At 40.1% G+C, this 12,787-nt stretch overlaps 1 protein-coding gene across 1 annotated transcript; it reads left to right on the forward strand.

Annotated features, from left to right (window-relative positions):
- Nucleotides 1-8,687: 8,687 nt before the first annotated feature.
- On the forward strand, nt 8,688-12,419 carry nmur1a (neuromedin U receptor 1a). The gene is made up of 3 exons (XM_040129270.1): nt 8,688-8,735; nt 9,037-9,986; nt 12,106-12,419. Exons 2-3 carry the CDS (start codon nt 9,068-9,070, stop codon nt 12,417-12,419), a joined length of 1,233 nt encoding a protein of 410 aa, XP_039985204.1. The 5' UTR covers nt 8,688-8,735; nt 9,037-9,067.
- The last annotated feature ends 368 nt before the right edge of the window (nt 12,420-12,787 follow it).

Genomic DNA, 12,787 nt, shown 5'->3' on the forward strand with positions numbered 1-12,787 from the left:
AAACCAGTCAGCTACCCCACAAGATGTGGGTCAAAGCATCATAAAAAACAACGGATGAAGTGAGAATTTATCTGAAGTGCATAATGCCACAACTGAGGTTTTATTAAAGCTCTGAGTAGAAGTGATTTGGGGCATATCATGAGATTCAATTAATATCGTTCTATTGTAATTTTGAATCTGGTTTCTTTATTTTGAGCACCGCTTTCAGTATGTCCCTTCTTATGACAATAAAACCAAGTATGATTAGGGTCAGATGAGGATAATCTGTATATCCTTCTATCTGACAAGAGACATCTCCTTCCTCTGTACATGCTGGCAAGATAGAGTGGACAATATAATAAAAAAGAATTGTGTGAGAGTCAGATTAAGGAGGTTGAAGACAGGGAGACAAATAACAGAAGCTGCAAGCCTGCAGGCACGGAAGAAGTGATGCAGTCTCTCATGATTTAAAATTTCCTTCTATTTCATCAGATATTGAAACAGTAAAAGTTCATTTCACAAACCTGACACATCTCTGCTATTTGGCCAGTGTGATAAGCCAAAATGAAGCAATTTGAAAATATTGATTTACTTACCGATTATTTTTAATCTTTTCCTTAATGCTATTTAAAGGGACAATATTCACATTTTGAGAAAAATACTAGAGATCCATATCAATCTTATCTCATCCAGCACACAGATAAATTAGGAAACAGGACAGTTGGCCTGCTTTAAAGTGTACCTGTGGAGTTTTTTACCTTTAGTATTGCTATGGAGCTGTTGATTTATGTAGTGGCCCCCATTTTTTTTGTCTTGTGCATGCACATTGGGACGCACATACACACCAACATGCACATTAGTGATTGGATAGACACTCCTGCCAATGGTAAAAATGGCAGAAATTCACCGAGAAATACTGCAAAGCGCGAATTAAAATACACACAATGAGTTTTGTTTAGTAGCAACGGAGGAAAGAGGAGGAGGAAAAGAAAACCCAACATAGAGGTATGTCCTCTTATGTAACGTTAAAATGCCATTTTGTGTGTTTCATTTGTAGTAGTTAGCTAGCTAAGTAGCAATAAAGTTAATGCTAGATAATGATGCCATGATAGCTGTTGGACAATCTGGAACAAATTGAAGGATAATAATCTGATCACAGCAGTGATGGTAGTATTCTAATCACTTACGTAAAAGTAGCAATACAGCGATGTAAAAATACTCCATTACAAGGGGGGGGTACCAAATCCTAATCTTGCCTAGGGCACAAAATGGATAGAGCTGGCCCTGAAAACCTTTGTTGACTATAAAACTCCACATGGCACCTTTAATTCAAAAACTGAGGGAAACTGTAGCTCAGCTGTAGTTGTCACCAGCCAGCACAGCAGTAAATTACTGAAGAGAGCAAGCACAATTTATCAAATTGCTGTGTTTTTAAATGGTTGTTGGCACTGCTCAGTCCACTTAACCAGAGCTGGAGCACTTCTGGGTGAAATCAGTTAGGTTACTGGTCAATGCTGCAAAGTTATGTGTGGTGCATGTAACACGTGCATACTTAATATGTAAGGTCACCATAGGTTATGTGTGCATGAATCTTACCTCCACCAACTGAACCTCCAACAATGTTCCTGGTTGCTAGATGAATCACTGATTGCATACAGCAGCCAGAATCTAACAACGCCTCATTACTACTCCCTAGATACTTACCGGTACTTATTGGGGCCCATTCCTTCCATCACTCCTGGATCACTGAGGTCAGAGCCTCGAGAGACAGAATAGGGAGAGACAGATGGCAATGGTCTGGAGATGTGCAACGTAGTTGGTCCAGAATGCTTTAGACTTTTGGATGCTAGCTGTGTGCTAAAAGAAGTGCCTACAAGAAGTGAGTGCAGGAGGAGGTGGTGCACATTCCAATCATCCTCTCGTCACCCACACGTTGTCATTACTTTCTCAAACATCTCAAAGGAACACCTTTGAGCTTTCAGAGTTATGCAAATCATTTTCTTTGGGATGATGTGCATCTATAATGGGTAGAGTACAGAGCAGTTTGGCTACAGCAGCCGCTGAACAAGGTCCCAGTCTTGTCAGGAGAGCTTGCTTCAGGCCTGCCGAGACTTCTTCTCCTTATACCAGGGCCACCTGCATTCGTGGAAGGTCTGGCCAGACCGCTTTCAGTCCATTTTCTGCAGCTCCCTGTGGCTACCATTTTGACAAGCTTCAATGTCTTTCTGAGGTTGCTGTGAAAGTGAAAGAGTTACCACCACCTCTTCTAGCTCATGTCTATTCATGTCATGTCGAGATGAACAGTTTAGCTGTCTCTGTCCATCTCATGTAGAAGAGCTATAGAATGCTAATTGCCGTTTCAGTGCAGCACTGTGGGCGTCGCTGCTGCTTCCTTCCACAGATAGAACACCAGATCCATGCCCAACTCCACCTTGCACTTGGTGCAAGAGAATTATGTGAAAAATAATGTAGACTACACTACATTCAGACTGAAAGACTGAAATCAGGAGGTTTTTGTTCTCAGCAATGAAGGAGTGGTGCCTTAACGTGAAAGGCACACAGCTATTATCATTACCCTATTAACATTTAAGTAATTATACTGTAAGTGTCGGTAGAGTCAAAGATGTACGTTTGAATGTCTAAATGTTCATGTGTGGTATAGAGAAGGTGGTGTTGAGGGAGGATGAGAGAGAGAGTGAGTGAGTGCATGTGTATTATATGTATGTGTGTGATCATAAGTGGGGTTTGAGGAGAGAGAGCGACAGATTGGGAGGAGAGTAACTGAGAGAGAAGCTCATTGTTCACACACCTCTCAAGACACTAATCTGTGTTTATACCAGGGAATTAAAAAAAGGGAACGCATTGAAGGTAAGATTTATACTTTTTGGAAAACTAGATATTAATAGGAGTTCTGGGCTAAATCACTTTAATGTGCATGCACTATCTTCCATAGAAATAATTCAGTACCTCAAACATAGAGAGGATCCTGGTGGATGTCTTTACGTAACAAACCAATTCATTAACCTGCTATTTTTTGTAATTCACCTTTTTCAAACTTTTTTTTAATTATAGTGTTATTTTAACAGTGTCGCTTTTTGAAATAATGTTACATTATGAGGTTAGAAAACACACATATTGCCTTGAACATGTAGTGGCTCATTATATAGCTATGATCTAATGTATGTGATTATAACAACATTTTTCTTAATTTATTATTATTATTATTATTATTATTTCTTATTTTCTTAATAAATAACATCAACATTTCATACCAGGGGCACTGTACACTATTTGATATTTCTTGCATGTAACCATAAAAAAAAAAGCATTTGCTTAGGCTACAACACAAAGGCTATGATTTAATTTGTGTCAAGTCTTTCACCTTCATTTATCGAAGTGGTGACTTTCAGTTAAAGCAGTGCCAAGTTCAGCATAACTGGATTGTAGGGAAAAAAGGATTTGACCTAAAACCACTGAAATTTAATTAGAGTACAGAATCAATGTGAAATAAATTCATCTCTGTTAAAAATTCAAAAATTATTTGATTTGCCTTTCTTAATACATGTTTATCTATGTCTCAATCTATGTCTGCAGTGTTATTAAAGTGATAGTTTAAAATCACCTGTGAAATTTCACATCCAGAGTTTTTACAGTTACTGCAGACCATTATACTTCACTACACGGAATCAAAAGTGAATAAAAGTACAGCAAGCAGAGCCAAGCATTCATGCACTTATCATGTACTTAAACCCATGTCGTCCGACAAAGTAATTACATTTTTGACTCTAGTGGGAAGCAGTGTCATGTTGACTTTAGTTCAAAAGCTGGAACAGTTTATTTCGGTCTGTTGACTTTGCTCAAGGCAGATGCACATAAATTGGATATATGATTTGGATTATTCATCATTCTGGAGAAAAAGAGAAGCACAGAGATGTTTGCACTCTGGGGACGAGAACAGTGACAGACTGGCAAAAGCTACTGAGCAAGGCAATGGATGTTTTTTTTTATATTCTGTCTTAAGGAGTGTGAACTATTGTAAGCTGGATATGAATTTTTGTGTCAGAGTGAAAGCTGCTTTCATTGATTGCTGCTAAGTCTTGTACTTAACCCAGGGCCAAAACTGTTTTAGTTGCTGGATTGGCATACTGTTTGTAATGAGCTGTAAACAGTTGCTCGGACTTTTAAAGGCAGAACCACTGTGAAAGTCCTGCATTTTACTGCACCCACTTCCAAGTAATCATGGACAACTGTTGCACAGCTGATGTGAACCTGAAAAAAAGCTGTTTAGGAATTGTACTGTATGTTTTCGCCAGTAAAATACTATGCATATAGTTATTTCATACACAGAGGCTTTGCTCTACAAGTGAGTGCTGTAGCTGCTCTCTGGCCTTAAATTATTACATTCAAAAGCAGAGAGCAAATTTCCCCAAGGGGATAATCTAACTCTTAACCTTGGAGATTTCCATCTTTGGCCAACAGGCAATCACATGCAACAGTTTCACATCCTTCCACACTTTAATTCATTAGTTTTAGGACAATGCGTGTTAAGATTTTGTTCCACTCATTTTAGGTGAAAACAAGTCATGACTCCTAGGTGGGCACAGCAATCATATTACTTCAGAAGCATCAAAAGACATGTTTTTAAAGAAGACTGCTGAAATAAACAACTGAGGGCATATCCAATCATTTTGTAACTTAGCACTTGCTGTGCAGAAGATAGTTAAGACAAACTTTAGTATGTATTTAGTATGTAAATATTAAAACAAATATAATCTAGAGTTACTGAGACTTTTGGACAATAATATTAGTGATACATGACTAGCAGAATGCTCAGGAGGAAGGTGTTATATGTCATCCATAAATGCATCCAATCTACTGTACTATCCTGTACTAAAACATTCATTACAGTAGTGGATCTATATTTATAAAGCATACTGTGTTATTCCTTGGAATATGGCCTTGTCAGAATGGTAATATGCTGTTGCATCTTACAGCCCGAACTTGATTATGCAAGTCACAACTGGTCTGATCGACACTGGGTGCTATAAATGAAAATCATATCGATAAAAGAGCTAATCTATTGCACAGTAGGGGCTGCACCATAAAACCATGGGGGAAGGGTTAATGGTATGCAGTTTGTTTTAATGCAGTGCATGTGGTGCTACAATACGCTACTAACATGCCTTACAAGTGTATGTGTGTATTCTGTCCAGATTGAAGGCTTTAGTCTACAGACACAAGAGGCATCCTGATGAAATACATCATTCAGAATCTCTGTGCCAGAGACAGAAAAGGCCTCTGACTTATATTTGTAAATGTATGGTGAAATAATTGTTGTGTTTTCCTGCTTATCATCAACAGTCTTTCATATTTAACTGGCAGGAAGGCATTTTCCTATCTCTCTCATCATCCAGCTTGGTAAATGTAATTATTGTTACACTTTACCTCCAGGTCACAAATTTACATTCAGCTGAATGACCAGTTCCCTTTCCCTACCTCAATTCAATCAAGACTAAAGGCGAAGACATGGCAATAAATACTTTTTTCTTTTTTAAATCGCTGCATCATATTGAAATCCAGCAATATCACTTTTTAAATCCTTCCCAGAAGTCTCTCTGTAAAGCATAATCAAATTTCCTTTATGTAATGAACTTACAAACCAATAAAATATAAAAAAAATCCTTTACATGCAAATGATGGGGCAGGATAATGATGGGATTATCAACATGACAGATGCTCATAACTTCCATCTTGACCAAGTTCCTATAAAGCCCTTCACTCCAGAATATAATTATTATTAATATTTATTTTCTTTCAACGACAACATCAAAAGCCTCTAAAGATTTCATGTATAATGAATCACTGCTTTCTGATGTGTGTTTCTTTGAACAGTAGGTACAGTACTTCTCAAGGGCATACTGCTAGCAGTGGGAATCTACTGATTTGTCCCTGCAGCTGTAATGCTAAAGGTGGCCTAAAGGTTAGAGAAAGGTCACCTGTTTGATCCCCAGACTGGAAGAATAAATCTGGTCCAGGTAGTGAAAGTGCAGTGCCAGCATTCCCTCATTATTAATGTTGAGGTGCCTTTAAAGTAAGACAGTAGTTATACCTTTTGGGAAATTTGATTATATGCTTTCTTTCTGAGAGTTAGATGAGAAGATTGATACCACTCAGCATAGCATGGATTAAACAAACATATTACAACATGTAGTGTAAATTAGTGAGCTTCAGAGGACATGTTAGGTGGATTTTGTTATCTTGGGACAAAGCCAGGCTAACCATTTCCTCCTGTTTCCAGTCTTTACGCTATGCTAAACTAATCGGCTGGTGGCTGAAGTTTCATATTTACTGTACAGGCATGAAATTGGTGTAGAGTTTCATGACAAAACAGCGAATAAGCATATTTTCCAAAATATTAAACTATTAATTTAAAGAAAACTGCAATGCAGTTGCGTCATCAAAGCTGACTTGTTGTATTCTGTAAGTGCTATGCAAAGACAGCTGGACTTGCTTGAAGTTCTTGAAGACGTTTTGCCTCTCATCCAAAAGGATTCTTAAATTCTAACCGACTAGTGGGGAGTTCCAGGTATTTATCCTCTGGTGAGATCAGCAACACTTGTGAGTCATTGAGGTCTCATAAGTCGTTGACACTCCCGGTCATCATGTGAGTCGTTAGGATCTCATGGGTCAAGGTGTGATTGGGTGCCGACACCTTGGATTGTTAGGGTGACAAGTGAGTCGTTGACCCAACCTGCCATGGTGTTAGTTGTTGAGGTCACATGAGTCCTGGTGTGGATGGGTGTTCAGCTGTCTGGGGAGTTAATTTAGAATTGCATTGTAGGTGGCTGACGAGTGGTGTCTCAGACCGCCTCCTCCGTCTAGTGACAGCTGTTCGAGATTGACAAAGATGGCTCCTTTCACTCCTCCTTCAAACCATCGTTATTCTCTGGCCAAAATGTGTACATCACTGTCCTGAAAAGAGTGTCTTTTTTCCTTAAGATGCAGGTGGACTGCTGAGTCCTGGCCTGAGGAACCGACTCTCCCGTGTTGTGCCATGCACTTATGTATCGGTTGTTTAGTTTCCCCGATGTACAGGTCTGTGCATTCCTTGGACTGCGTAAACTACGTTGTTCTGCTTTTGCCTGGGTATTTTGTCCTTAGAGTGGCCAAGTTTTTGCCTCAGAGTGTTACTGGGCTTGAAATGCAAAGGGATGTTGTGTTTCTAGAAGATCCTCCTGAGTTTTCCAGGTAATCCAGCAACGTAAGGAATGACAATATTGTTTCATTTATTGCAGTTTTCTTCTCTGTCTGTTCTGCCTCTTTTTCTGGGTTTCCGGTATACTTCAATGTTGAGGCTTCTGTCATTCTTCATGTGCACCGCACAATCCAAGAAGGCCAGGCTATTTCCACTGACATCCTCACGAGTGAACTTGATGTTGCTCTCCACTAAATTGATGTGTTCAGTGAAGGATTCAACTTCATGGGTTTTGATTTTGACCCAGGTGTCATCCACATACCTAAACCAGTGGCTGGGGGTATCTCCTGAAAAAGAGGTCAGGGCTCTGCTCTCCATGGCACAGCCGTGCTTCTGTCTGTAGAAACCTTCATTGAATTGGAAATAGGTGGTAGTCAGGCAGAGGTCAAGCAAGGCGCATATGTGGTCAGGGGTGAGGTTGGTTCTGTTGGGTAAAGTGCTGTCCTGTAGCAGTTGTTTGCTAACTGTTTTAACTGCTTCTGTGGTAGGAATGGCAAAGTCTTGGGAGCTCTTGATGTGATGTGTAGTGTTTCCGACCAGAGGAGCCAGGATGGTGGCCAGGTGTTTAGCAATGGTATTCTTGTGTTAAGTGGCAGTGCAAGTGTGTACAGTACAGCTAAATAGGGTAGATCTCCCCACTGAGAAACAAACTCAGAACAGCACCAATGCCATTCATTATGTACTTAGTCACACAAAGAATGGAGCCCTCACCACTGTCACTGACACTACCACCCATTGAGCTTCAAAGGGTGAAGGTAATGAGATTAATAAGAATAACACAAAAGACCTTTTATTGCAGTCTATATAAATTCTCTTGTTCTGAAGCCTCCCTTGTGTATTGACCTCGTTTCAATGTGCTCCTGTCAGTGAAACATATCCACTGATTGGACAGCTCAAAGAAATGTTGAAATTGATTAAAGGACAAGTCTAATGATATTCTATTTTTTTTAATTGTCAATTAATTCCCATAAAAAAGACCAAAGCCAACAACAAATTGATTCCAATAAGTATTGCCCGTGTACATGAAGCCTAATATACAGCCTGCTTATTCCTCTGTATCATATACCTCCATTGTCCAAAACTAATAGAAACATATCAGGGAGCCATAGTATTGCACTGGGTGTTCATTCATTACCATGAAGACAGCTACTGTGGCCATAAATGTGGCAAAATATTTATTTATCCATGATCAAAAGTAGTCCCCAACAATTTTATTTTGGCCACTTGGGGGGAAGTGCAACAAGCTGTAAACCCAACATTCAAATAGAGCAACATGAGCATTAATTTGGAGTCTTGTTTCAGGCAAATGTCTTTCAGCTCTGTTTTGGTCTCTACCAACTCCAGAGATATATATCTGGTTCTTTAACTGCTAAATGCTGGACTATGTTCACCAGCTAGTCTCTAACCTTTCTGTCTGTCGTTTGGTGCTGAACAGGTTGTGTACAGTGGGTTCGTCAGAGCTTTCTCAAGCTGCCTGCTGCAGCCAACTCTGATGAGTAAGGTGAGATGGTACCAAAACAGTAAAGTTGCAGGCCGGAAAACTAAAACAATGAGCAGAAAGATCAAGAAGTCGATATGTCAAGATGTGAAACAACTTCTTCCTCATTTGCTGATGGCACACACAAATTTGCAGTCAACAAAACTTTGATTCCTTTTCAAAATAATAAAATAAATAGAAATCAGTTTTGTATAAATGTCATTACTGACCACTTTCTTTCTATTCTCGGGTAAGTCTGTTTAAAACTTTCGGTCTAAATTGGTATTTAATACAGATGACTGTTTTATCTTATGTTTTTCCTCAGATAGCAAGTCTACTGTGACTACATCAGCAGGATGTCAACTTACAACTGCTCCTTTGATCCAATAGCTGAAGAAGGTGGTTGGCTTTGTCCTCCAGAGGAAAAGTGTACCAATCTGACCCCTTGCATGAATGGCAGCCACATCAATCAAGGTAATGCATGTTTGACAGAGGAAGGGTACCTGGAAAAATGTCTGGGTCCTCGTCAATCATCTGTATTCCTCCCTGTCTGCCTAATCTACCTGATCATCTTTATGGTAGGCATGGTGGGGAATGTGCTGACATGTACTGTCATTGCACGTAACAAAGTGATGTGGACGCCAACAAACTACTACCTGTTCAGCCTGGCAGTGTCAGATCTGCTGGTGCTGCTGTTCGGCATGCCACTAGAGCTGTATGAGCTGTGGCAGAACTACCCGTTTCTCCTGGGGAAGGGAGGTTGCTACTTTAAAACCTTCCTATTCGAGACGGTATGCTTGGCATCCATCCTCAACGTGACAGCGCTGAGTGTGGAGCGCTACATTGCTGTGGTGCACCCACTGCGAGCAAAATATGTTGTGACACGCACACATGCCAAACGGGTCATCCTCACAGTGTGGGGTTTGTCAGTGTTGTGTGCTGTTCCCAACACAAGTCTGCATGGGATCGCCATCCTTCACAGTCGCTCCACCGGCCCCGCTGGGAACATAAATGTGGAGATCCCTGACTCAGCGATTTGTACACTGGTGAAACCACGCTGGATGTACAACCTGACCATCCAGGTGACCACTTTGCTGTTTTTCATTCTACCCATGCTCAATATCAGCGCTCTGTACATGCTGATAGGGCTGCAGCTGAAGCGCGAGAAGATACATCAGACACTAGAGGCGAAGTCAGGCTTTGGGCAGGACAGCTTCTGTAACGTGCGTACACAACAGCAGAAGGCACGCCGCCGGCAGGTCACTAAAATGCTGTGTGAGTATCAAACTCTCCTGATCTGTCAAAGCCATAGCATAGACTTTATCAAGTCTTTTTACTTAAATTACCTTAACCAGAGCTGTAAACGGTAATCCCATAGTGCTCCTTGTGAGAGATTTGCTCCTTTTTATGGATGTGTTAAGAAAGCTAGCTGAGAGCATGCGTGTTTTAAACTTCCTCTGGCTGAGCAGGATGATTATCTGATGGCTCCCCACAAACATAATGGCATAAAACTTTCAAATTGATTAACTTCTTATAATACCAAAAGTCATTTTAAAAGGGTGAGAAGTGACAGCGACTTGTTTTGCAATGATTGTGTTTGGGTAAAAATGCTTTTTGGGCCAGTGTGCATCACGTGACTCTGCACTACTGAGCATGGCCACTATCGCCAAAATCACCTCACACCCAGAGCCTTTCCTGGGGGCTTCTTAAAGACAATGAAGGGGAGACCACCTCCTAACTAGTGCAAAGTAGGTGGAATCATTGGCTCCCATTTATATTTTATGAGAAGCAGCAAATTCCTCTCAAGGAACAAGATCTAGAGGGAGTGGAACCTAAAAATCAGAAACCAGTCACACCTGACATGATAAATGTGAAAAATTTCTAGATTTGTTTCTTTGAAACTGTGTCTAATATGTTGATAAAAGCAAAGTTCAGGAGGCATTACATTACCCCCAGACATAGCTTATTGTTGCTCATGAACATAAATATTGATGGTATGATAGTCAAAGGCATCAACCATGCAGATATTATTAATCAATTTCCTCCATCTGAAGCAGAGACACATTCAGATCTAGCCTACGTGTGCCTTTGTGTCCCTCAGATGTGAAGGTCAAAGCGAAGACAGACATGAATGTCTTTCATCGTGCATAGGCATGAGCAGTCTGCAGGTGTTCATCTATACCTTATCTTGATATGATGCTATGACACTGATTTAAATGCTCTCAGATGTTTGGCAGCAGAGGCGCAGATGTTAAGACTCTGTTGAATTGCTCCCCTGAACAGCTTACTTGTAAACATTAAAAAATAAAACTAAATAAAATAATAAATTTGAGGGGCAATGCTCATCAAGCATTTTCAACTGAACAATTTTCTGGACAAATAATGATAAATACAGGAAATCAGGTCTGTGAAGATTTTCTGTAAAATACTGTAAAGTAACATAGTTAATATATTTCCTAAATTGATCATTTGTTGACCACCAAATTTTTTAAAAACAGGTTAATGCTCCCATAACTCTCTATACTGATATTCAAATTCATTGCAAATATTGTGATACCTTGGTTATTTGGATGTGCATGACTCTATGAAGTAACTTTTTTACCTCTAACCACACAGTGAGTCATGATTCTCCAGTTTTAAAATTCAAAGACAACACCAATGACTTCCCATTTACCCCATTTCTAACCTTATTGTCAAACTGAAACTGGCACCCTAATATGGAACTTTGAAAGAGCTTGCAGGGAGCAGTACATGTCTTTCATCACAATCTTCTACAAAAACTGTTGTAAATTCAATCATTTTTTTGGGCACTGTGTTTCCATTTAAGAACTCCGAGACAGAATAATGTCTCCCTCAAGTAAAATGCACATTAACTTTCAAATCACAATCAGAGAGGTGAAAATGTAGGCTGGCATTTTGAAAAATCTCCTTCATTCTTTATGCATAGTTTTTATTCTACATTTGGTTTCTGATGTTGTGTTGTTTCGTATTCTACAGTCAAGCTCTTTTATGAGGACCACTCAAAAACCGGGACAAGTGTTAAGGACGAGTACTTGGACCCATACAATGATATGAACAGGGACTTCAAAGAAGCAGTTTACAAAATTTGAGTCTAAAAATGAGCAGGTTAGGTGTGCTGCATAAATTTCCATGGTGTTGTACCCATTGAGAAGTGAACCATCGTCATAATCCTTAAAACCCAGGGTTAAACATGAAGTTACCTCACTAACCCCAACTCCTGCTTCATAGTATCATTGACACACAGCCCCCAGAGGGACAATTTAATTGAGAACAGCAAGAGCATGTTGGCAACATCAATCATTGAACTGCTGTTTAAAATCCCGTCTAACTGTGTCTCTCATTATCTTTTTCTATCTCTTGCTGTTCAATCCAGTTGTTTTAGTGGTGGTTTTTGGGATCTGCTGGGCCCCGTTTCACACTGACCGCCTCATGTGGAGTTTCATCAATGAATGGACTGATGACTACATGGAAATCTTCAAGTATGTGCACGTCATCTCCGGAGTTTTTTTCTACCTCAGCTCAGCAGTCAACCCAATCCTGTACAACCTCATGTCCACCCGCTTTAGAGAAATGTTCAAGGAAGTCATGTGCCATCGGCCACATCACATCACTCCCAGAAAACACTCGCTCAGTGTCACCCGGGTGACGCTTCGCAGCACCCTGAGTGATGTGCCGCTCAGCAATTGAGCCGCTGTCACAGCATCCGTCAACCATCATCAACATCCACTTTGAACAGATGCATCAGCTTAATACCTAAAATAGTCTGAGAGGAGGAAATGCAGGGAAAAGGCGCTCTTCTGTTGAAACTGTCAGACTGCAGTGTAAGTGTTACTATGCTTACTATGCTGCTTCTGAAAACTTTATCTGTAACTCATCAAATAACTTACTGAAATTGAACTCCAAAAGTTTCAAACAGGCCAGAGCTAACTTGAACACACTCTCAAGTCATAGGAAACAGCGCAGGAATTTACACTAGAATGTCCGCTTCAGTTTGCCAGCCTGTATGACAACTAATGTTCAATGTATAAACGCCATTTAAATGACAAAGTATTCTT

Source organism: Xiphias gladius, chromosome 6, assembly GCF_016859285.1.
Source record: "Xiphias gladius isolate SHS-SW01 ecotype Sanya breed wild chromosome 6, ASM1685928v1, whole genome shotgun sequence".
Taxonomy (NCBI): Eukaryota; Metazoa; Chordata; class Actinopteri; order Istiophoriformes; family Xiphiidae; genus Xiphias; species Xiphias gladius.